General features: G+C 50.1%; 1 protein-coding gene across 2 annotated transcripts in view; it reads right to left on the bottom strand.

Moving 5' to 3' along the window:
- The window catches only part of TRAP1 (TNF receptor associated protein 1), a 666,365-nt gene that overhangs the window by 224,255 nt on the left and 416,274 nt on the right, over positions 1 to 25,836 (bottom strand). For both annotated transcript variants that reach the window (XM_069646853.1, XM_069646854.1), the window contains one exon: positions 8,314 to 8,452. In XM_069646853.1, the coding sequence (XP_069502954.1) occupies positions 8,314 to 8,452 (139 nt within the window). The remainder of the gene's footprint in view (positions 1 to 8,313; positions 8,453 to 25,836) is intronic.

The following is a 25,836-nucleotide window of genomic DNA, read 5'->3' as shown; positions in this document are numbered from 1 at the left end:
CTTGGAATTTATTTGTGGCTCATTGTCATTATATTTTTCTGTTCTTGCACTATATAGCGCATTCTTAACTTTAGATTTGTCGTGATTATTTAAATCAAGATCATTATTTGGTACAGCTAGTACAGGAATAACCTGATAAGAGGAATTTCAGAGGCTCTCATTCCTTCTGTCTGGGCAAATTGTGGTCAATATGAGCTTTTGTTGTCCTTTTTTTCTTCTTTCTTCTTCCAATTTCGATACTGTTTTTAGTGATTTATGACATATTTGAGTATTTGTAGATTATGTAAATTGACTAAGTTAATTTTCTTTTTTTCTAACTTCTTTTGTATGCACATTATTGTCTAAATGTGCTAAAAGTCAGTCAATTTGGCTACTGCACAATAAATACATACATTTTAAAAAAGAATAACCTCAATCGGGGCAACTTTTGCGTCTGTCAATAAGGTTGTCTCGAAAAAGGTTGGAATATCTGAGGCAACCGCTGTCACCGATGTAGGTGTGTTTGTATGCGACAAGGCAGCAGGGTTCTTGAATATATCGAATATGTCCAAGACACCCATTTCTATGGTTTTCAAATGCCTGTCTATTCACTCTGTTTCTTTATTCTTTAATGCATCAGAGAGGCAATTGTCGCCATCAGAATACTCACAATGATGATTTAATCGCTTTGTCTGTTGAAGGTTAAATGCTAGTTTGTTTACTACAGGTACATGGGGTTCCTCAGAACTTTGAGGGGAAATCAGGAACAAGAATTGCATTACCTTCCAATTGGTCCTTGCTCATTAGGCTGCGCAAATTATCTCGCAAAAAATGTTTGGGATGATGTATTGATTGCGTCGATTTATTTTTCTTTTTTGTTAAATTTTTTTTTATAAACTGTACTGATGAATCATTGGCCTCAGTGGGGATCGTTAATTCTGGCAATGCGTGCATATTACTTGTCTGAGATTTAATTTCAACCACACTAAAGTCTCCTGGGACTCTATCAGTCTCTAAGGTTTCATGTAAGAGCACTGTATCGGATCTATTACTGTTGGGCAGAAACCTGTGCAGTTCCCTTAGGGACCACTGCAAAACGTTTATGACTGCCGGAGTAAGCAGTAAACCCAATTGGTAGCAGTCTGCACCACCCAGATTTACCTGGTAGCTGTGGCTGAGCAGTCAGACTTCTCTCAAGAAGAGTTAGGCAGTATATAGAGTATACACAATAGGGCTAAAAATACAGTAGTACAAGCAAACACTGACCAGAGCTTTGGTATACAAGTATATAATTATTTATTTAAAAACACATTTGTAAAAATACACTGGCACTAATATGTCAAGCAAGTTGAAACACAATCACTATAAGTTTATACACCTCCCTAGTTAATTATTTGAAAAGTCTAGGTTAAGACACCACTTATTTAGCAAAACTGGTGAGCGTGTAACCGTAGATGGCACTCCAATAATTTGTTTAAGGGAGAGAAAAGGCAGAATAGGAAAATAACAGTACCAACACTTAAGAAACCACAGCAAGTCGAGAAATGAACAAGTTACTTACCTGTAACTGTTGTTCTCCAGCATGGGTCTGGCATGGATTCACATGCTCATGAATATTCCCCGTCGTCAGGCTGGGAATCCTCGGTAAAGAAAAAAATCAATATCAGTTTCGTTTCTGATCTGTCTTTCGTAGTAGTAACCAATCACTGATCTCTGCGTCATACTGACCACAGCCAATGACTGCCATCTCCCTAAGCCCCGCCTCTGGCAGCCATCTTCAGATTTGGTAGCACGTGAAGTGGCAGTATGACCAAGTGAAGAGCCGCAGACGGGTAGGCGGGAGGGTTCACATGTGCCCGTCGCCTGCATCCAACAGGCGTCGAGAAATTCTTGAAGAGGGCGCATCCGTAGTCTGCATAGGCGCACCAGGTAGATGCAAGAGGACATCATCCCCAGGAGGGACTTGATGGACCTCACCCTGGCCACGTCCGTGGCTAGCAGGCGCTGCACTTTGCCCAGAATGGTCTTCGTCCGTTCTTCCGACGGTGCCGCCAGGCACCTCACTGTATCGAGCTTGGCTCCCAGAAACAGGGCCACCTGCGACGGCACCAGGTGGGACTTTGGGTAATTTATGGCGAATCCCAGGTCTGTGAGTAGCTGGACGGTCCTCGCAGTGTGTTCGACGGCGAGTTCCCTCGTCCTTGAGCGGATGAGCCAGTCGTCCAGGTAGGGGTAGACGTGAATCCCCTGCAGGCGCAGCCGCGCCGCCACAGGTGCTAGGCACTTGGTAAAGACCCTGGTTGCCGACTTCAATCCGAACGGCAGTGCTCTGAATTGGTAGTGGCGTCCCTGGACGACGAACCTGAGGAACTTTCGGTGACTTCTGAGGATGGGAACGTGGAAGTATGCATCCTCCAGGTCCAGCGACGATAGAAAGTCGCCTTCCTCCAGCTGTCCCAGCACGTGCTGGAGGGTGACCATCCTGAACTTTTGTGACCCGATGTATTTGTTCAAACGACGAAGGTCCAAGATGGGGCGCCAGCCGCCCGTCTTCTTCCTGACGAGGAAGTACCTTGAGTACACCCCGGAGCCCCAGAGCCTCTTCGTGACGGGCTCGATGGCGCCTTTCCCGAGCATCGCCCGTACTTCCAACAGCAGTTGCGGGACGTGATTTTCCTTCCTGGCCACAGGTGGAACGTGAGGGCACTTCTTCAGGAATTCGCTAGAGTGTCCTCTTGCCAGGGTATCCAGCACCCAACGATCGGTGGAGATGGACTTCCACACGCCGACAAACTTCGTCAGCCGGCCTCCCACCGGGGTGCTTCGGTGGGGGCCCGAGGCCACGGACGGTTCTGTCCTGCTTGGAGGTGGTGGCCTTGCCGCCCTGGCCACCTTGCTGACGGCGGCGAGGCGCTCCCTGCTTGCCGCGACCCCTGTAGGCCTCCTGAGACGAGGATCGTGCCGCCTGGCGGTAGGACGACGAGCCACCGCTGGATCCCTTGGAGGCCCCCTGTCTGCCTCGAAGCTCCGAAAGGGCCATCGTTGCTGAAGGGCTCCTAGGGCGCGGGCCGTCTCCGTGTCCGTCTTTATGGCTTGGAGGGATTCGTCCACCGCCTTCCCGAACAAGTTGCTGCCGTCGAACGGCATGTCCAACACCCTGGTCTGGACGTCCTGACGGAAGTCGGTCGCCCGGAGCCAACCCCGTCGTCGTAGGCAAACTCCGTTACCCAGCTGGCGGAACCCGGTATCGGCAATATAGGTTGCCACCGTTATGGCGTGGTCCGACGCCACCTCGCCTTCTTGAAGTATTTCCAGGGCCTCAGACCTCTTGTCGTCCGGTAGGAAGTCCAATATGGGGGCCAGCTTAAACCAGAGCTCCCTGTCGTAACGGGCCACGATAGCCAGGGCGTTGGCCGCTTCGATCGTCGTCGCCGCCGACAAAATGACCCGTCGCCCCATGGCGTCCAACTTCTTTCCCTCGCCGTCCGGAGGGGAATTCGACGTTGAGGCTCCTGACCCTGCCGCTTTCTTCTTCGCCGCCGCCGAGACGGCCGAGTCTGGCGTTGGCTGGGCCCTGAGGCACAGGGGAGCGGTCTCGGGGACCCAGTACTTCTTCTCGTACCGGTCCCGTTTGGCTGGTGCCGTGGAGGGGTTCTTGAGTACCGACAGGCCCTCCTCCCAGATGTCATCGATTAGAGGCACTGCGATGACAGTCTTCCTCTTGGCCTCCCGGCGCTGATCGAGGAAACCTTCCTTTTTCTGCTCCTCCGGGCAGAGCTGGAACAATTTGGACGCCCTGGCGATCATGGCGTAGAATTAGCCAATCTCGTCGGGCGGAGATGCCCGTGCGACGGGAGACCCGTTCCGTCGTCGTCGCCCTCAGAACCCGTCATCTGCCGACCCGTGGGAGGATGAGGAGGGAACTGCAGGCCTTACGGGGGCGAGCGGAGGAGAGGGTTGGGTCCTCTGTTTGTTCTGAGGACTTCCCGACGGGCCAGGTTGCGGGTCCTCCGGCCTAGGCCGTGGTAATCTCGTCCTTATCTCAGAGCATAAGGACTGGATCGCAAACAAAATGGCCGCCGAGCTATCCTGAGGCATAGGTTCCGGCTGCGCCGGAAGGGAAGGCTGCTCTTCCTCGCCATCGTCGTCTTCCTCGGTTATCTCCCGAGGATCTTCCTTGCGGGACCGAACCTTCTCGAATTGTACTTCGAGATTCCTCGCGACCTCGGTCAGTTCCCCCTCCGCGGCTGACTCCGAGCTCGAGGAGGCTACCGTGCCCCCCCCCCCTTTTTCCATCACGGGGACCATGACGATGGGCTGAAAAGAGGATTCCCTCCTTGGCGGCAGGGAAACTCTAGTCCCGGAGGCAGTCTCCGCTGGCGGGGTCTCTGCCGGCTTGGCCAGAGTCGCCGCGATCGCCTCGATAGAGGCCTTTGCCTGCAGGGTAGGGGCCTTCACCACCTTAAGTGCGTCCTGGGCCTTCTCCTTAGGGGGAGGGACGACGCCTCGCTCCCCTTCTCCCGAGATCGGACGGGGCTTCTCCCGAAGCTTACCCGGGGTCTCGGATTTCCTCTTCCCCGAACCGGAGCGCTGGCTCGTGGTTGACGGTGCCGGGGAAGGTGCGCCCTGCCTGGCGACCGAAGATCCCGACCTTTCGGCGCTCCCGGAGCCAGCGGACTCACGGCGCTTGGCCTGGTGTTGGGCCCCCGTCACCGGGGCACGCGCACAGGACTTAGAAGCCCGCTCGGACCCTTCTTCTTCTTCTCACCCGTTGAGCCCTTCTCCAACCAGCTGGCGAGACGGTATCGACGGTCCATCATGGTCCGCTCCGACAAGTTCTTGCAGAACTGGCAGTCCTTCTCTACATGAGTCTTGTCCCCATGAAGACAGTAGAGGCATCGCGAATTTTCGTCCTCCTTAAACACATTCTGCAGCCCGCATCCAGGGCAGCTCCGAAACAGCTTGGGTCCGGGTGACGAACTCGCCTCCTGGGCCATCTCGAAGTAGGCCGTGAATCTTCTGGAATCCTCCAAGAGGTTGATTCGACGAAATCTTCACCCTTGAGGGGCATATTAAAATCCCGCAATGGGTACCCGTTAACGGGAGTAGAAACGGTGGAGCTTGAGGCTCGATTAACCGGAAAAAGTGAAAATTCACCTGAAAATGCGCGAAACACGCAGCAAAAGCTCGAGAGCTAAGCACGAGGACTCCCAACACTTGAACGTGCGGTAAAAATCTGAAGATTGGCTGCCAGAGGCAGGGCTTAGGGAGATGGCAGTCATTGGCTGTGGTCAGTATGACGCAGCGATCAGTGATTGGTTACTACTACGAAAGACAGATCAGAAACAAAACTGATACTGATTTTTTCTTTACCGAGGATTCCCAGCCTGACGACAGGGAATATTCATGAGCATGTGAATCCATGCCAGACCCCATGCTGGAGAAGGCGGGGTCTACTGTAGAGCAAAAAGTTCATAGGCCAGGCCCACTCTTGGAGAGCAAGGCGGAATGTGCCCAAGATCACACAGTGGAAATGCACTCAAAGTCTTTGCAGAAAAGTCAAAAGAGATTGGATCAGTTCAGAAAGGTAAAGTTAGCAGGTCCGAGGTCAACCCAGGATAGAGAGTCAAGGATTTACGGGACACCTTGGACAGTCTGTTGCAAGGGAGACCAGGCGGAACACTACCTGAAATGGTGCGAAAGCTCCAGCGGTGGCAGTTGTTCCTGGCAGCGGATGCAAGTCAGTGCTTCGTCCAGGGGAAGAGATGATCTCGACGTGGAGGAAAGCTGGAGGTTGTTGCACTGCCAGGGAAGAAACCAGCTGCGGAGTTTCCCGGTCAAAAGGTACTATCCTTTTATTCGTGGTAGTGGTGAAGCGTGGCTATCCGGCCGCCGGGGTGCTTGGCCCGGGCGATTCGACCACGAGACAATCCAGGAAGGTGAAAAAGGCGAACTGGTTGGTCCCACCAACTCAAGGGGGAAGAAGACTCTCCTGGAAGAAGATCTCCTGTCGTCGGGAAAGTGGTGCGTTTCGTACAGCTGGGCTCCACCGGTGGTGTCGTCGTCGTAGATGGCTCAGCTTCTCCCCTCTTCGGATTCTTTCGGTCCTGTAGCGACTTCTGACGTTCCAGTCCCCAAAGCTCTGCTTTTATGCAGCAAAACCCCCATTCATCAGCCTAGCTGTCACTCAAACATGCTAAGTGTTGAGCCGGGCGGCTCACCACTGGGCCAATCACACAAGAGTGCGACTTGAGTTGCCAAGGCAACTCAGTCCAGGGTGCCTAATCCCCCTCCCACACATCCTGTTGACCCCAGACACAGTGGCACCATTTGGAGTGCTTCTGTGGAGAAGCCCGCCAAAAAGTGGAACCAAGGGCTCGACTTGGGTTAGAGTTTCAGAGGCAAACACAAACGCAATTTTAAAACCGAGTCCTGGCAAAAAAAACAACCGGGGAATAAATATTAAATAAATAACCCGGCGGTATCTTTAACATTGCACCAAAAATTGGTGCGTTTAAAATGAATGAGAAAATTCCATAGGAAATATTCTGCGGGAATATTTTGCATGGTATCCACTGCCACCAGCCAGAAACTCGACAAGGGGGGACTGGACAGTGCCCCCTTGGAAAACAGACCCAGGGGCAATCGAATTACCCCTACCAGTATGGTTTGTACTGGTTCTGTTCACAATTTAAGACTAGTAAAGCCAATGGGGACTTTATATGCCCTGGGAGACAGTAGTCAGTCCCAGGGGATGGAGTCTATGTTTGGGGGTCCCTATGACACGCCTGTGTTACTGCACTGAGGGTGCTGTGTAACACACATACCAAAAACACATGAAGCCCTATGGAGTAAAAGACCCCATAGCTCATAAACACATTCCATAGTCAAAGGACATTCTGAAATCATGCCTAAGAGTGGGAGAAACAGAGTCTCACTCTTAGCAGGAGAAACAAATAAACCCCAAAAATTCAGCAAAGATGCTGAGGGACTCACTAGGTTTGGGAAATTAGCCTTAACAGAGAATTCTCCCCAACAATTACTTGTTGGTAGTCTGCTCTCTAATATGGCAGGGTTCATTTTTATCAAGCTATTTGCACACATTTCAAGCATGGCAGTAAGTACCATCATTATTTCATTTAATGTTCTAGTTTGCTTTTTTAATTCATCAAGAATCATTGTGTTAACGGTGTTAATAAGAGATAAGTCATGCAATGTGACTTTATGAGTCTGATTAGACAATGTAGCATTCAGAGTTATCTGTTCATGCTGGGGAGAACATTGTGTTTAAACATCTAAATGCTGAGACAAACTCAAAGTGATTTCTCCCGTTCTGAATATCGGAGGAGTGTCCATAAAATAAAATCTGGAATCGCGCCTTCTAAAAAGAAGATCAGATTGAGTGGCCGTTATCTGCCTTTTATGTTTCTCATTATAGAGATCTTCACAATATAGTGATTGTGAGGTCGCTATGTTTCCAGAGCAGTCGACTGATTCAGTCGTTTGAACTCCTTTTGCGTTACCGACCGAACACTGTTGTGCGCATTCTATTAGGCCTTCGTCAGTGTCGGAACTGCCTGGAAGGTGAAGAGCAGCAGCTGGCGATACACTCATGCGTGGAGTCATTAGTGACACCGCGGCGGCCGTTGCTTCCCGCTTACCATTTGCATTTTGTTTCTTCATAATAAAGAAGCAGGGGCGCCCCAAGTCACAGAAACGTAACTCTCCGTCACAAACAACTCAATCACACAGCTAGAACAGTGCAGGCACATACGTTTTATAGCTTCTTCCACACAAGCCCCAAGCCCCCAGGCCCAACAGGCGTAACAGGCCACTTCCTAAGGCCACTTCGCTGGGGCGCATACTCCAGATTTTTTAAAGAAATCATGGGTATAAGGGGCAGGGCTTCTACAATAAACAAGAAAATATGTGTTTTTAGAAGGAATTCCTACTATAAGTTCTTGTAAAGAATATAATCGAGGGACGTATTATAATTACTTCAAAGTCCGGTGTTGTCTGAGGAAAAAAAGCTTTGATTTTCTCCACAGCGTTCTCCACGAGGATTCTCTCCAGGTGTGCAGGCGTAACAGGCCACTTCCTAAAGCCACTTCGCTGGGGTGCGCGCTTTAATTTTAATAAAAGTCTTTGACCAAAACCATGACTCACTTGTGTCAGTTTCATTCCAGACTCCTCACATTATGCAAAAAGGCAAACCTCCACAACCCAACAATATAACTACATTAGTATCTTCCAATAGATTCTAATCCAGAAAATAGAATTTCTATCTACTCCCACTGAGAACTGCAGTCATTGGCATTAGATACAAGAACGCACCTGACCGACCATCCTCAAACTTTTCTTCCTTGTAGTGATCCACAACAATATCAGTTTCCACAGAGATTAGCTTCTTCTTATCAAATTCCCGAAGGTGCAACAGGGTTAGCTCATCAAATTGCTCATAGCAGAAGAGCACCTGTGAAAAAAGTATAATCTCTGAAATGCAAATAAACGATACAACTGGAATAACCAATTAAACCAAGACTAACAAAACAACATTTGGGGAAAAAAATCAATAAAACTATACTTTCTATAAAAAGCGATCGGTATGTGCTGGTCCTCTAACCACAGAGATATATTACATTTTTGGGATCCTTAAAGGCCCGCTTCTGGATGTGTTCAAAGAAACTGTTCCCTCCCATTGTGGAGATGAGTTCTACAGTATGTCCCTGACAATTTTAAGCGCACTCTCCAACCATATTCTGCACCCTCCGATTTTGAGTGCGTCATACAAGTGGCCTCTCCAACTGTAGGTGGGCACGGTTGAGATGGATTTCTAGAATCTGCCCTGTGAATTCACCTGGTGAACAGATTTTAGGAGGCCACCCTAGATATAGTGAGCAGGGGGCTAAGAGTTTAGCCAAAACCCAATCAAAATAAACATGGAGCGCAGTCAAGGTTATTCTCAGGAGAGAATGAGTGGGATCAGGGGCCCTCAAGTAGACACCACAGTACAGCACACAATAATTCAATTGAGACAGGCAAGTATACAAAAAGTTATTTATTGTAGGCCTTTTACACACACTGAAAAATGAACATATCAGGTAATCGCACAATACTATAACATAAATTCACCATAGGTACATAAATGTGAAGTCACTTATTCGACAAGCAAGTATATCAACTGCATTAATGATGGAACAAAGTCACAAGTCAATTTCCCCAACTTCAGCGGAATGGGGCCTGATGCCCAAAATTCACAGGAGCCACAATTCACACCAGAATGGAGTCACTGTAGGCAAGTTCTAATTTACTTGTGCTGGTAATGGATCAAAATATTTTTCAACAATTCTAATAGATAAGTAAAGTGTTCTTTTGTATTTCATGAGTAATTACCCAGGTTTGACAACTAAAAGGCAGTAGAATGGAAGGTTTATGAAACAAAGGGACTTATTCCCAAGGTTATCCTATGGAGAACAGGGGGGACAAATGCTTTGCGTTTACTTACCAGAAACTCCACCCCCCAATGCAAAATTCCCAGATGGCTTGACTGGGGGAGGGAGTAGGGTGCAGGGGGTGACCGGGAGGTTGGATTGTTTGCAACACGCTGTAGGTTGGATTTCCAGCTCTTGGTTCCGATAAGAGTTGCCCAGGACCTGCGGTTGCAAGGATTCTTCCGGGCAGGTACAGATGCAAAATGCAACACTTGGCGGGAAAGAAATGCAAGATTCACTGATGCAGGCCTCTTCAGGACACTTCACAGGATGGGGGAAAGGGAGTTCCATCGACAGTCTCCACATCACAGGCGACAACAGGAGTCCTTCCAGTTGCGTCACAGAAGATCCCCTAGGACAAGATCTTTTGATGCTGGGATGCTAAATTTGGAGGGAAGGCGACTTGTACCACAAGCTGGTGACTACAAAGTTTCGGCTGCAACCCATAAAGCTGACAGTTCTAGTAAGGTAGCCCACGAGAGAGCTTGCCAGTCCACAGGATGGTCCATGGACACTTCCAAAGGCTCAGAACGGCTGGATCCGCGAGAAGGCATTGTGACTGGTCGGTCCCACCAGTTAAAAGGTTGAAGTATCGCTCATGTAGTTAAACCAAACGCAGGAAAGGACGTTGGGCCTATTCAGGAGCCTTTTTCAGATGTTCAGTCGGATGTTCTTCAACAAGGGATTCTTGGCTCCAACGATGATCTGATGAAATGGCTGCAGAGGTCCTCTTCTTATCCCACAATCAACCTGGAAGCAAGTCCAAGCCAACCAATGGTAAGGGTCTGCACCATTCCTACAGCCAGCAGTTCCCCAATCGGGGATAAGGAACATGTTACTTACCTGTAATTATTGTTCCCCAGCATGGGTCTGGCATGGACTCACATGCTCATGAATATTCCAAGCTGTCAGGCCGTGAATCCTCAGTAAAAGAAAAAACAGTTTCACTTTCACTTACAAACTGTATTTCTCCTCTAAACCAATCACGGAGTTCTGGATCATACTGCCCACAGCCAATGACTGTCTTCTCCCTAAGCCCCTCCTCTGCCAGCCATCTTCATATTTGGCATCGCCTAAAGCGGCAGTAGGACCAAGTTTTTTCGATGAAATATAGGTGGAACACCCAGGCGTGACTCATGACTGATGGACTCTTTGTGAGAGGAAAGTGCAAGAAAACGCAAACTGTACTGCGGGGTAGGTTGGGAGGGTCGATGAGGAATACATTGGAGGAACATCCAGTCGAAAGAACGTTACAGTTAAGTAACTTGTTCTTCAAATGGATTGTGTCCTGCCACGTATTCCTAATCTTATGATAGACTCCCATAGCAGTGGCAATTTTGGAGGTGGGAGTACTAGATACTGTTTTCATGGACGAAATGAAGTACCGCCTTGGCAAATAAACCCCCATTGGAGGAGGAAACATCTAAGCAATAATGCTCGATGAAAGTATGCATCAATTTCCATGTTGCAGTTGAACAAATATCCGCTGCAGGAACTCCCCTCTTCAGAGCCGCAGAAGTAGCCATCCCCCCTAGTGGAATGGGCTCAAAGCCCATCTGGGGGGTCCTTTCCCGCCAATCTGTAGCATTCAATTATAGCCAGAATGATCCAGCGGGATATGGTTTGTTTTGTCACTGATAATCCCAATTTATGACCTGTATAACCCACAAAGAGTTGGTCATCTTGACGTAATTTTGACATTCTTGAAATGTAAAAATTGAGAACCCTTTTGGGGTCCAGTCTATGCAGTCTCTCCTCTTTGCCCACATGAGGAGGATAGAATGTTGGTAATATGATTTTTTGTGACAAATGGAAGTGAGAAACTACTTTTGGTAGAAAGGAAGGTTTAACTTTAAGAACTACCTTATCCTTGTAGAAAATAGTATTTGGTGGTTTACATGAGAGAGCCTGTAGTTCACTAACTCTGCGGGCTGATGTTAAGGCTACAAGGAGGACAGTTTTAAATGTTAGAAGCCTCAACGGACAACAGCGCAGAGGCTCAAAAGGTATACAAGTTAGAAACTAGATTTAAATCCCAAATTGGGACACGAAAAGGTACTGGAGGGTATACGTTAGTAAGCCCTTTTATGAATTGAATTATCAATGGAATTTTGAAATAAGAAACCTCTTCCGAGGAGCGCTTGAAAATGGATAGCGCAGCCAGATATCCTTTAACTGTTCCTATCTGGAGCCCCAGATTGGCTAGATGTAATAGGAAAGAAAGTACCATTGGGGTGCCACATTGAAAAGGGTCCACATCCTCATCTCTGCACCAGTTACTGAACTTATTCCAACGACACCGGTACAAGGATTGTGTTGCTGGCCTTCTGGCCGAAAGCAAAATTTCCACTACGTCATCCGGAAGACCCCAATCCTTGCATCTCAACCTCTCAGAAACCATGCGTGAATGTTGAGTGTCTTGATGTCTGAATGGAGAACCCCGACCTTCCTCTTGCGAGAGAAGATCCTCTCTTTGGGGAAGACGTATTGGAGGGCAGATGGACATGTCCAGAAGGTCCGGGTACCACGTCCTTCTGGCTCAATCCGGGGCAATTAGGGTCATGTTTTTCCTGAACTTTCTCGACCTCCTGATTACTTGAGGAATCATGGGGACTGGAGGAAACGCGTACAGAAGTGGGAACGTGTCTCCTAGAGCTCCTCTCGGAGGAAATTCCCTTGAGCAGTACTGTTCGCACTTCCGGTTTACCGTGGTTGCGAACAAATCCACTTGAGGGGTTCCCCAAAGGGCGAAACTCTCCAGAAGGACTTCCTGAGCTAGCTCCCACTCGTGAGAGACCGTGCTCTGCCTGCTTAGAGCGTCTGCCGCTGTGTTTTGCTAAGTGAACTGCCGATAGAGAGATTCCTTCTCGCATTGCCGAGAACCAAAGCTGCATTGCCTCTCTGCACAGTGGTAGTGACCCTGCGCCCCCTCTCCTGTTGAAGTAGTACATGGCCACCGTGTTGTCCCTCATTATCAGGACATTCTTTCACTGTACAGAAGGCAGGAAGGCCTTCAGCGCTAGTCTGATTGCCCTCAGCTCCAATAGGTTGATGTGTAGTTTGGACTCCGATGGAGACCAACGACCGCTGATTGTCAGATCGTTGGTGTGGGCTACCCATCCCGTGAGTGAGGCGTCCGTTACTACCGTTATCTCTGGCCATGGTTGCCAAAAAGATTCTTCTTTGAGGATGTTGTAGTTGCAAGCCCACCATAGTCTACTATAGATCTATCCTGAGCAACTGCGCACGGGACTTGCAGAAGATCCGACATATTCCCTGAGAACTGGGATAACTGAGTTCTGAGTGCCGATTGAAGGGATCTCATTCTCAATCTGGCATATGGCACTAGGAAAATGCAGGACGCCATGAGGCTGAGCAACCTCAGAAAATCGAAGGCCGGCAGATGCTGGGCATTTTGGAACTTTGGTACCATCTGCAGAATGTGGAGAGCTCTCACCTGGGGGGGAGGGAGGGGGCGAGGCTTTGCCCGAGGAAGTATCCAGGACTGCTACGATAAACTGGAGCTTTTGGGATGGTATCAGATGGGACTTCTTGAAATTGAGGGAGAAGCCCAATTTGTGAAGGAAGTGACAGGTGATCGAAAGATGTTCCCGAGCTTGTTCGGGAGAACGTGCTCTGATCAACCAATAGTCCAGGTAGGGGTAGACATGAATCTCCCCTCTCCTCAGACTCGCTGCCACCACCGCCATTAATTTGGTGAAAACCCTCGGGGTGGAGGTCAACCCAAATGGCAGAACTCGAAATTGATAGTGAGAATTGCCAATCGCAAACCTCAGGTACTTTCTGTGCTTGAGATGGATTGGCACATGAAAGTAAGCATCCTGAAGGTCCACTGATACCAACCAGTCTTGGAGTTGGACAGCCCGAAGGATCTTAGAAAGTTTTACCATCTTGAACCTGTCCTTCCTGAGGAACTTGTTCAAGTTTCTTAAGTCCAAGATGGGTCTCAATCCTCCGACCTTCTTTGGGATGAGAAAGTATGGGGAGTACCAACCCTTGTTCCTCTCTGCTACAGATACTTGTTCTATAGCACCTCTCTCTAGCAAGGTTAAAATTTCCTGCAACAGGAGCGAATCTGGAATTTTGACAGAGTTGGTTCCCGGTGGATGGTTCTGAGGCCTTTTTAGGAAGGGGAGACAGTAACCTTGAGCTACTGTTTCCAGTGCCCAAGCATCTGATGTAATGCCCCGCCATTCCTTCAGATGCTGAGAGATACTGCCTTCCACTAGGGTTTTGTTTAACAAGGTCTCCGAGTGATTTGGAGGCGGCTCCAGGAGCGGCTGAGGGCAAAGATGCCTTTCCTGAGTTTGGCTTTGTAATCTTTCCTCGTCCACCACGAGTGACATTTCTCTTGCCTCTTTGAAACGGCAGGTTCCCGCGTCATTCAGAGAAAGGTTTTCGGCAGGGGCCTCCCCTTGGTGCCGACACCCCTCATTGGGGCACGGTGGGAGCAAGGGGGGCAGGGCCATGGCCAAGCATGGCTCCGCCCAGAGGAAGGGGTGGGTGACCTCATCACGGGGCACAGGCGACAGTCGGGAATCTATGAAAGAGGCCCCCGCACGTGGGTTGGGTCTCTTGCTTCCTGCTCCCATGAATTTTGCTGTCTTGTCTGCCGACTCCTGAGAATTTGGCATCTTGCACTTGCGTTCGGGTCGGTGTTTCGGTTCCTGCGGTGCTGGAGGAGCTGCGTTGGAATCGAGTGCCAAGGAAGGAGGGCCTTGTGGGGAGCAAAAGGAGCGTCGGGTCTCGCAATTAAGGTGAATATGCATGGGGGGGCAGGTGGACACTGGGGGAAGGGGGACCGCAACGCGTCGGTGCGCAGTGTAGGGTGGGATCAAGGCCGTGGTCAGTAGATTTGCGTTTGGGCGTCTTGGGGGCTGCGGCGAGGTCGATGCGGTGGGTGATGAGTAAGGGGGCCGGGATCTGGCATGCCCACATTTATGCTGGGAAGGGGGGGGGTCAGGCGCACTAGGGGGGGGTCAGGTTTTTTCAGTTTCCCAGCTGCATTGTTTTGAGGGGGGCCTTACTGGCAATGGAAGGAAATGTGCTATAGATAATTCCTATAGGGCGAAAATGTCGGGTGAGCTGGAACAGTGGAAAGGGCGTGCAGTGTGGGGGGTATGTTAATATTGTATACATCATGCGGGGATCAAAGGTTGTCTAGGGCGGTGCAGCGTTTGGCCAGGTCACGACCAATGGCCATCAGTTTGCTGTCGGAGGGCGCTTGGTATTTGGGAGGGTGCCACATCTCATTGCGCGGTTTGGGGTACCAGGTTAAGTCACAACCGATTTAATCCAGGGTACAAACGGATGTTGGGGAGTAGGTTTACGTGGGGACCACTGAGTCGCGAGGGGCGGTGAATTCCTCGTGGGTAATGGCGGCGGGCGGTAAGCGATACGAGCAGACCGGGAGCACGAGCGAACGGCAGCATGGTTGAATGGGCAAATGGCACGGTTCAAGCCACAATCCTTGTGGCGCAATGGAATTGGCTGTTATTCAGTGCTGCGTGTTAGTTTTGACGGGGACCGTTTGCTCGGAGGGGCAAGCATCGTTATTGCCAATAACGCGGTGCAGCGCAGGGAATGGGGGGGCATTGCTGTCAATGTAAAGTGAATGCGTTTTTGATTTAGTATAGGCCGGCGCATGATGAACAATAAGCAAAGCAATTTTAGGCACAGGATAGGTAATCCGTCACCGGGGGCTCATTGTGGGACATGGGGTTGGTGTTACATTGCGAGCTTTGCTAAATTGTGTTTACATTGGCCAAGGGGGGCAGGCCCCGGGGACACACAAGTGGAAGGGGGGGTATGCTGCTTGGGAAGGTGGCGGGGTCAGTTTGGGGTTTCTTTAGGGGCTGGTTTAGAAACGCACATAATCACTAGTGACAAAGGGCTGCAAAAATGTTACGGAGAAAGTGGATCATGTGATAGAGGAGAGCTACAATAACAGGCAGCCATGGCACATCAAAAATTACCGGCGCCAAAAGTTAGCGTTGCAGTTTTGTCCATTGGCTTCTGAGGTTGCAGCGTACCGCAGCGTTTTCAACTACAATGGCTTTGCACTATGTGCTATATGGCGGTGGGGCACCCTTGGGTTTTGATGGGCCACGGTTTTAGGCAAAGTGGGAGCCTTCTCTCGCCTGGTGGCGTTTGTGTTATGCATGTGCAAATGCCTCAGAAGAAAAGGGGGAAAAGGAGGTAATTACTGCATAGGGCCACGGGTCTTGCGCAAATTAGAAGGTAGGGGCATTGCTTTATGGTCATTTAAAGCATGAAAATAAACGCCTGCCTAGCCCATGAAGCAGGAACGTAATTACCGCCTATTTTGGATAATCCTTGCACAGCAACCCTTTATCCCCAGTGCGATCCAGCATGTCCATAAATCCCCCCCCCCCCTTTTTGATTACAGTTGGCGCACGTTTAAGGTGTCGCCATGTGGAGAATGGAGGCAACGCCGCTAAATGTTGCTGGTACGGTTAAGGCTGGGAGTTGCATAGCGCCATGACCCCCCCCCCCCCAGCCCCCAGCTAGTTGGAGAGCGGGCGGACATTGAAATTGCATGGGGCACCAAGAATTCCCAAATTGGTAGAGGATTTAGGCATGTGGGGGCCGTGCGTTTGGCGGGTGTAAGGGCGCTGCTGCGGCACAGGCCCTTATCAATAGAATGGGCCGGCACAACTTCTGGTGCGGGATGGCCTCGGATTTGGGGCGATTGAGCTGTTTGAACCATGCCGCGGCGAGGGTTTTGTAATGTTACAAGTATGGAATTGTCAAGCTCAAAGGGAGCAAGGAGGTAATTGAATCACTGTGTAGTTATACTCAATTATTAAGTGTTTGAAATCGCAATCAAAAAGGCAGGATGGCCTCACCTTACTAAATTGCAATGTGTAGTTTTAGAAGGAGTTAAGTGTGTTATGTCCTGGGAGGGAGGGGCATTATGTTGGTCCAAACCTTGCGAATCAGGGAGCATTCACTGGAAATTGGTAAACCCAGCAGAGGGGCCAAACGGAATGGGGAACGGAGAGCAGTTGCATGGTACGGTGCTGTGTTTGCTGCAACGGGGGGCAAACCTACAAGCGGAGAAAACAAAAAGAAATATGGCGATGGTTTATACACAAATAGATCGTGCAGGCTTGGTGCATGGGGAAGTGGGGTTACTATGTAAATGCTTTGTTTGTTTGCCGGGATAGTGAAGTCCGAGGGGCGGTGCGAGATATAATTGCTATGGGGAAATGAGATTCATCGTTCTTGGCTGGGAATAGTCTACAGCACCGCAGTTAGGAGATGGTTGCCTTGGGTCTGCAAAGCGAGCGTTGGAAAGGGGCAACTTACTGCTCGCAAGCCTCGCGGCTGCTGGCGACCGGCTTAAGGGGCTATGTTCCAGGGGGGGCATATGTACTGATTGCTCCACAACCTCCCGCCCACAGGTTTAGCGGGGGAAGCATTTCACTCGAAATTATAAACCCAATGTTCCAAGTCTCACAGGCAAATGCGGTATTGGGGTCTGGATGCCATGGCTTGTTGATTGTTTGCCCCGCAATACCAATAGCTACTAAAGTTTCGCCGGACGGGGCAGCAGAGCATAAATATTAAGGCAGCCTGGTGCAGGCAGGGAAAGGGGGTGCAACGCGGTTATGGGGAAAACATGTGGTTAGAAGCGGGGTAAGAGCTCCACATTTCACGATTTACGCGGCATGCAATGGGCCAGTACAGTAGCGCAGGTAAACGCTAAGGTCCCGGCAGCAGGTGCAACCACAGCGGGCAAGTTGGCCTGCGGCTAGGTTTTAATTGGAAGGATCACTGATATAGCGCCTATATACCGCGTTTCATAGCTCAGCTGGGAAGAGAGGGAACATGATATGATAGTTTGTTTATGTAGCGCCCATGCACAATGTGTTTCCAAGTGCTTAGAGCAGTGCTCAGTGCATGAGCTAACACAGTGCCTGGCTTAGAATCAGCGGGCAATCTGGTTTAAGGGGGGGTTGGAAGCAGTCAATGCGGACTTTAATGGAGGCACTGCTAACAATTGACATGTGCGGCCAAAAGGACCCATCCTAGGACGAGGGTTAGGATGGAAGGAGCTCGGGGGTGTGAACCAGGCGCAGGTTGACTCATGGGACAAATCACAGACTAAATCAACTGGACTATATACCATGGCTTTAATGGAACACTTATGACATGTACACAGCCCAAGGGGGGGAACTAAAGGGGGGGAAGGGAATTTAGGCTACTGGGGTAGGAAGCGAAGTTCTTCATCTAATTTGGAAACACTATAAATGTTTGCAGTAAATTGCTCAAAGCTGAAACCACCATCTGATAATGACAACGTGCATTAACTGATTATTCCCAGCACCCTTTCAAGGGCACCCAACCTATACTTTCCGTCGTTGCGGCAGGATGGCACAATACTAGACTAACCATATAAGTCATTTGCATTTGTGTTATCATTCCAAGATGGACACTCTGGTACGCTCCTATGCAATCTTGCGAAATGCCGATATGAGGATTGGGAAAGGTGTCCAATTGCACCAGTGAGGTTCCTGTATACTTAGCATCCAAGCACAGAGCATTTCAGGATTACGAGTCCAGGGGCAACATGCCCACCTTGGATGCAAAATGGCACGGAGCAACACAGGCGCAATCCGTGGGCCTGACCATCGAAACTTCTTTAACTGTGAGCCCCACTTTAGCATCAGATCGCACGTAGGTGCAGCAACCATTCCCTGGCCAAGTTCACTGTGATCAAGGAAGAAGATTAACCGACAATGGATACATTAGGAGAGCATTTGGCGAGAACAATTGGCACCCATGGCACGCCCACAGATGCCCATGTGAGCGCAGCAACGTCGAATGACATCTGCTAGGTTCATGGATGATTTAGCTTGGGTTTAACAGCATTGCAGGTTTAGGCGCAAGGGCAAACACCCCCGAACTGGAAGGGGAATTATGGAGCGCCACAGGCGCAAGCTCCGTCCCAGGATTTAGAAGCATGATGGCCAACAACGCGGGTGAAGCTATGGGGAAGGTAGGGTGCGCAAGCCGGATCTTGCAGGAGAGGGGTGCTCTGGCGGGCGTGTGAAGGAGGGGCAAAAGGGAGGGGGCCGCTAGGAGGGGCAGATTACGCGCACAGTGACGGGGGTTGAAAGTAGAGGAGAGTGGGGGAAGGTAGGGCGTACACAGGAGGGGGGGATGGAAGTATTGGACAGGATTCCCAGCATGCTGTAAGGACAAGACAAAGGTAAAATAGTTAATTAAATTAATAGTCATTAAGACATTGCTTAACCAGATGCCACAACAGAAGTAATCCAAATGCTTAAAATTGAGGGGCCCCAAGGAAGGGGGGGGGGCGAACGCTTTAGATTTCGGTAAACTCCTTTTCCTCACTTAGCGAGCCAGAGCCGGGGGTGGAGGCCAAAGTTACCCGTCATGGGGGGGGGTTACAGAAGGAAGCGTGGCTTCCCGGTAGGTTAGGTTAAAGGGGATGAGGTTCAATTAAATTGAAATGGAAGCAAACTAAGTTTACGTTGGTGAGTAATTACACCCAGTTGATTGGGCCGGGGGACCTGACGCTCATGGGGAAGGTCAGGCAGGGGAAAGCCAACAGTAATGGTAAAGGAAATAGGTTTAAAGAACATAAAATAAATTACGCAACTGCTTAGGAGGGGCAAACCAGGGGTGGGGGGGGGGGTTTACAGGAAGAAGCGGGTACAAATGAGGAAGGTTAAAGAAGTGAGCATGGCTTCCCGGTAGGTCATGGGAAAGGGGATGAAGTTCAATTAAATTGAAATGGAAGCAAACTAAGTGTACGCTGGTGAGTAATTACACCCAGTTGACTGGACCTGGGGCCCATGGGGAAGGTTAGGCAGGTGATAATAGATGCAATATTGGTAAGGTATAGGTTTAAATAACATAGAATTAAAGTACGAAAGTGCTTAACAAGCGAGGGCCCTCCTGGAAGGGTTCACATTGGCCGGGCAGGGCCCAACACTACCCCCCCCCCCCCGGTCAGATGGGGGCCTCCTAAAAAAGGAACGGTACAGTCGAGGGAAGACTTTTTTCCGACACGCCACTGAAGGAACAGTTGCCCTCCTGCAAGGGCGTACGAACGAGTGGAGCAGCAACCTACAAGGAACGCAGTCTCGCACAGGGGACGGTCGGGGACGGCGATCCCCAACGAATCATCACGCCACCGGTGGAGTCCGGAGGGCCAGCGTGCCTGTTGCGAATGGTATGAATGCGGGTACAGGAACCGGGTTCGGTTTATAGCAGGTTGTCCACACAGCACTAGGCGACCAGGTGCCTGAGGGGGAACTCACTGCCGCCGGTTGCCCGCAGTGAGTCGTGGCGGAGGCACTGGTCGCAGTGATGGGCTTTGGACTGACAAGCCCAGCGGATGTTACAAAGTGTTCCCGTTAGAAAGTACTGGAGGATACCACAAGGGGAACTGCACAGCCATCAGTTTATTATGAACGGCACCCAGGAGTATTAGACTCAGGGGAGGCCCATGTTAAAGGGGAGGGTTAGCGGGCTTGGAAGACCTTCCAACTCCAAAAGTGGGAGGGGGAAATGGGAAGTGCATCGTTGGAAACAAAAATGGAGAGCAACACTGAAGTCAGCAAGGGGGGGGAATGAAAGATTGTCAGCAAACGGGGCTCGGCCAAGGAGGTTGGAAACTGGGGGGGAGGGGGTCCGTGTAGGATTAGGGTTTGGTGAGGGGAGGTGTTAAGAGAAGTGGGGCAATTGCAATTGTCGGCTATAGGAGATGGGTAGAAACACTTGGGAGGGGGGTCCTTAGAATGCGGGGGGTAGGAGTCAAGAGGAGCAGGGGGGATAGTTGGGGAGGACCCCGCTTTAGTGAAAGGCAGGGGAAGAGGATGGGGATAAGAAGGCTGCTGGGCTCTGGGGTGAAGGTAGAGCTGGACGTGGCTCTTGGGAACAGGAGGGTGCGATGGGGTAAGAGGGGAAGCCAACCAGGGGAAAGGGGAAGAGGGAATCCAGGGGTAAAGGGAAGCAAGAGGGGGGGGGGAAGGAGACCTGAACGCATCCTTAAAAAAGGAGCCAAAGAGGAAATGGAGAGTGAAAAGAAAGTAATACGTGGAAAGAAAATGCACGTAAATAGAGATGGGAAAAGAAAATGAAAAATTGCAAAAGAAAGAAATGGCCAAATGGTAGAGAGGGACTGTTAGGGAGGGGCGGGGTGGGCGCCTGCGACGGGTCCCCCAAGGACCCAGAGGGGCGGGGGGGTTGCAAAGTTGCATTGCTCTCAGCGCAGAGACGGAAAAACGGAACACCTGTAAGCTAACTCCTGACTTTATGTATTTAATAAAGTTTGCTGTGGCAATTTTTCTCCCACCCAGTCAACTGGTCATGCCTCTCATTTGTTGCAGGAAGGGTGGGGGGGGGGGCGGCTCCAAGGGAGGAGGGTAGCGGGTAGGGAAGTAGGATAAGGGGGGGATTGTGTATGCAGCGAATGTATGAAGACGTGCCCCCACTGAGACTGTCGGCGCTAAGCCTGTCCTCTTCCTCTACCAAAAGAGGAAGTTGTACCGAAAAGAACGACCCCTCCAGGAAGAGGAGTACGAATAGGGTTTCTGAGGCTGTTGCATGGAGGCACTAAGAGATTTAGCTGCCGCTTTTGTGGTCTGTAGTTTTTCTAGGCTTTCATCAGCCTGACTACCAAACAGTCTCAAGCCATCAAAAGGCATGTTGAGAAGTCTATCCTGCACATCTGGTGCAAACCCCGACTTCCTCAACCATGCAAATCTGCGAAGCACAGTGCTTGCAGCCATGGATCTGCTGATACTACCAGCAGTATCCAGTCCAGACTGGAGACATTCCCCCATTGCCTCCTTTCCATCTTTGACACTATTCAGGAAGCCTTCCCTTTCCTCGCCTTCCGGAATATTATCAGCCGCTGCCAAAATGCAGTCCCACAGGGTATGGGTAAACCTGGCCAGGGTACAGGTGACATTGGTTGACTTAAGAGCCATACTACCCGAAGTAAAAACTTTACGGGCCCAAGCATCCACCTTCTTATCCTCTCTATCCGGAGGGATAGTAGGATATGCAGTCTGTCTTGAAGTAGTTGCAGCTTGAATAACCAGACTTTCTGGAGTGGGATGTCTGTTTAAATATTCAGGATCAGAACTAGACAGTCTATATTTTTTTTAGGGAAATTACTGTTTACCGCAGCCATATTGTCAGGGATTTCTCTGTTCTTTTCCACTGTTCTCTGAAGTGCCCTAAGGAAGGGGAGAACTAAATCCGTCTGGGGGCCCCGAACAATTATGTCCGTCATATCGTCCTGTTCAAAAGTGGGTCCATATATTCTACTACTCCGTTCATTAAACTCCTGTACCCTGAATCTGCATGTTCTGCAGGGCCAGGTCTTGCAAACTCCAATTCTGGGGACGTGTCAATGCCACTAGCAGAATGCAGAGTGTCACACAGGTCTCTCATTTTAGATTCTGGGTCTATAAGTTCTTCAGGAACTTGTCTAGTGCCATATTGCACTCCAAAAGGAGAGAGTTCCTCATCCTCCGAGCCAGTCTCTTCAAAAATCGAAGACAGACTTAAAAAAGTCTGATTTTGGTAATGGAGTAAATCTCCTCTCTTCCTCCTGAGTTTTCATCAAAGTGATGGAAGGATTCTTCGAAGGTGTTGAAGGAATCTTCGACGGCCCTGATGAAGTCTTCGACACAGGCGTCAAAGATGCTTTTGGCTTCGATGTCGAAGCTGCTGGCGCCGATGAAGTCGTGGATGTTTTCGACGACTTCTGTTTCTTATGTGGTGTCGGAGAAATACTCGACTCTCGACGAGTCTTCGATGACTTGGCGTTGACTCGAGTTTTTCGAGTTTCATCCATACTACTGGGTTTTACCACAGTAGTTTCCGACTTCCCTATGTCGTACAATGGAGCGACAGGGGTCCGGCTCTTCTGAGGTTTCTTTGAGGGATGTCGAGGCCGCATTCTCAAAGACCTCCATCATCTTCCTTCGAAATTCTTCCCATTTTCTAGGGGAATACGACTTAGTCGGGGCATCGTACCACTTCGGTCGATGAATGGGAAGATGACGAAGGAGATCTATGTCTCCTTTTCACTCTCTTAGAAGAGGAAGATGAAGATCGAGATTTCTTAAGGTGTCTATGACGATCCGATTCTTTCGAATCGCTCGATTTTCTATGTTTTTTAGAAAAAGCCTTCGAGGCTTTAGAAGCTTCCCGCCCCACCGCATGTTAACCTTTCCTCTAACGAAGGGCCTTCTCCGTCATTGACTGACGGGAGCCACAGTCGCCGGTTCGATGACTTGAACCGAGGCACCAGAGACAAACGCTGTGACGATCTGTGATCGACATCTTCGATCCGCAGTCGATACACTTTTTAAACCCAGTCTTGGGCGTTGAAGGTGTTGAAGACGACATTTTCAGTAGAACATTTCGAAGCGTGCCGTTCGAGAGCGAAGCAATCGGAAAAACGGAACTGAAGCTAACGGGCGCGGTTCGAGCTATTTATACAATCAGTAACGTCGACAAGGTACGGAGCCCGTTGAGGGACAATCAACGCCATGACCTCGAGCACAGCGCCCTCTGCCGAAAAAAAAATTCCGAAGCAGCGAAGCTGGCGATAACGAATAATCATAAAATGAGGAATACGTGGGAGGACACAATCCATTTGAATAATAGTTACAGGTAAGTAACTTGTTCCTTCTCCAGCATGGGGTCTGGCATGGGTTCACATGCTCATGAATAAAGAATACATAGCAGTACAACATTACACAACCACGGGAAGTGGCAAGGCTCAACAGAAGCAATTACTCTTACCTCTGGAAAAGGCACGCTTTCAAGCAAACAGGTTGCGTAGCACTGCTTGGCCGACCCTGGACTCCTCTCTGGAATCCCTGTCGAGGTGTGTGTGGACCTCCATGTAGCAGCCCTGCAGATGTGCAGCAGGGGCACACCTGACAAGAACACTGTTGTCACAGCGATCGCTCTGGTAGAATAGGCTCTCGGACGGCCGGACAGCGGTCGGTTTGCCAACTGGAGACAGTGTGTGATACAGCCGGAGAGACACCTGGAGATGGAAGCCTTAGACAAGGCCTTCCCATGGTTCACAGGACCAAAGTTCAAATAGTTGCAACATCTTCCGGAAACTCTTTGTGCTTGCCACTTAGAATGTCAGAGCATGAGCCACATACAGCGAGTGCAAGGCCCTCTCAGCCGGCGACAAAGGTTTCGGAAAGAACACAGGCAACACCAAAAGCTCTTTGAGGTGGAATTCTGATGGAACCTTTGGCATGAAAGAGGGGTGCCTCCGCAGCACCACCATCATGTTGTGAAAAGTCAAATAAGGTTGTTTGCAGGATAGAGCCTGGATCTCACCTACCCTCCTGGCAGAGGCGATGGCCACAAGGAAAGCCATTTTCCACAAAAGGAACTTGGGAGAGGCCTGATGCATAGGCTCAAAGGGAGCCCCCATGCGCCTCGTCAGCACCACGTCGAGTTCCCACGCCAGGACCGGCGCCTTCACCTGCAGGAATGATCAAAACAGTCATTTGAGGAACTCCTTGATGAGATGGTGGGACCAAAGAGAAGAATGTCCTGGAGACCTGGTGTAGCGGGACATAGCCGCCAGAAGCACGTGTGCCAGACCCACCTTCGCCAAAGACAACGTACGGAAGATCTGTGGGGCCGAGACCCTCAGAGGGTTGATCTTCTGCATCCAGAACCACATCCCAAAATGCTTTCACTTGTGCCCAAAGCACTCCAGAGTCAACGACGCTCTGGCCTTGACAAGGATGTCCCTGCAGTCCGCCGGTAGCTCGTACCCTCCGAGCTCTAAAGCTGCAGGAGCCAAGCTTTTAGGTTCAGCGATCCTGGGTCGTGATGTAGGATTGTGCCTCCTTCTCTGGCGAGCAGATCCGCGACCACTGGCAGCTTGACCGGGGGCGACGTGGACAGGCTGAGAAGATCCAGGTACTAAATCTGCCTCAGCCACGCCAGGGCGACGAGGATCATCCTGCATCGGCACAGTTTGAGTTCATTGATGACTCGCAGCAGGAGAGGCAACGGAGGGAACGCGTACAGGAACAGGCCTTCACACAGGAAGGAAAACGCGTCCCCCACGCTCCTTGGCTGGTGGAACCTGCTGGTGAATTTCTGGCATTTGGAATTCGTCGCTGTCGCAAACAAATTGATCTGGGGTCTGCCCCAATAGCGGAAGAAGCGGTCCACTTGATCTTGTCAAAGCTCCCACTAGTCGCAAGAGCGCAGCTCCCTACTGAGGGAGTCACGGATGGTGTTCTCGACTCCCGCCAGATGAAAAGGGATGAGGAACATCTCATCATAGACAACCCAGTGCCACAAGTCCTGTGCTTCCGGAAAGCGCTGGAGACCTGTTGCCCCCCTGCTTCCTGATGTAGAACATTGTGGTGGTATTGTCCTTGAAGACCCTCACCACCTTGCCCTTGAGGGACGGAGGGAATGACTTGAGGGCCCAGAACACTGCCCGCAACTCCAGGACATTGATGTGAAGATCCCTCTCCTCCGGCAGCCACAGGCCCCTGGTGTGGAGAAGTCCAGTATGGGTTCCCCAGCCCTCCAGGGAAGCGTCTGTGGTGACAGTCTCCTGGTACGGGGGTTCTGGAAAACTGTGCCCCCGTCGATGTTGGAGCACACGCCCCACCACCTTATCGCTCGACAGAACTCCTCATCGAGAGCAATCTTGTCTGCGAAACTTCCGGACACCCGGATCTACCGAGCGTCCAGGAATTCCTGAAGGGGTCGCATTCTGAACCTGCAAAGCCGGATCAGATAAATGCACAACAACATCATGCCGAAGAGCGACTTGATGGTGTGCACCTTGGCGGTCTTCACTGCCAACAGCTGTTGCACCTTGCCCAGCATGGCAGCTATCCTCTCTTCCAAAAGGGGGCCACCAGGCAGGAGACCGTGTTGAGTAAAAGAAAGGTATCTTGTACTCGACAAGATACACCCAGGGGCACACACAATTATTAACAAGTTGCACATTTTGACTTAGTAATGTTCTCTAAGACGAATTTTTTCATATATGTTTCTTTATATGGTTTTTCATATTGTCAATGTCCGGTGTCTCCTACCATACATATATAACAGATATGCAAATTCTTTCTGTAAACAAATGTCAATCCAAATTCTTAACATCAGAAAAACATATCAAACTTACACACCCAAGATGGCGACGATAAATGACCCACGCCTGCATGCAGTGTAGTCACACTATTTGTAGTGAAAGGAAGATACTGTGACCCCCTCCGGAAGTACACGATCAGCTCCGGTGCGGACATTGAAGTAAATAGCAGACGTGCTT

Source organism: Ambystoma mexicanum, chromosome 2q (assembly GCF_040938575.1).
Source record: "Ambystoma mexicanum isolate Mex_15411 chromosome 2q, UKY_AmexF1_1, whole genome shotgun sequence".
Taxonomy (NCBI): domain Eukaryota; kingdom Metazoa; phylum Chordata; class Amphibia; order Caudata; family Ambystomatidae; genus Ambystoma; species Ambystoma mexicanum.
Note: the sequence above shows the minus strand (reverse complement) of the source record. Positions and strands in the feature narration are given on the sequence as shown.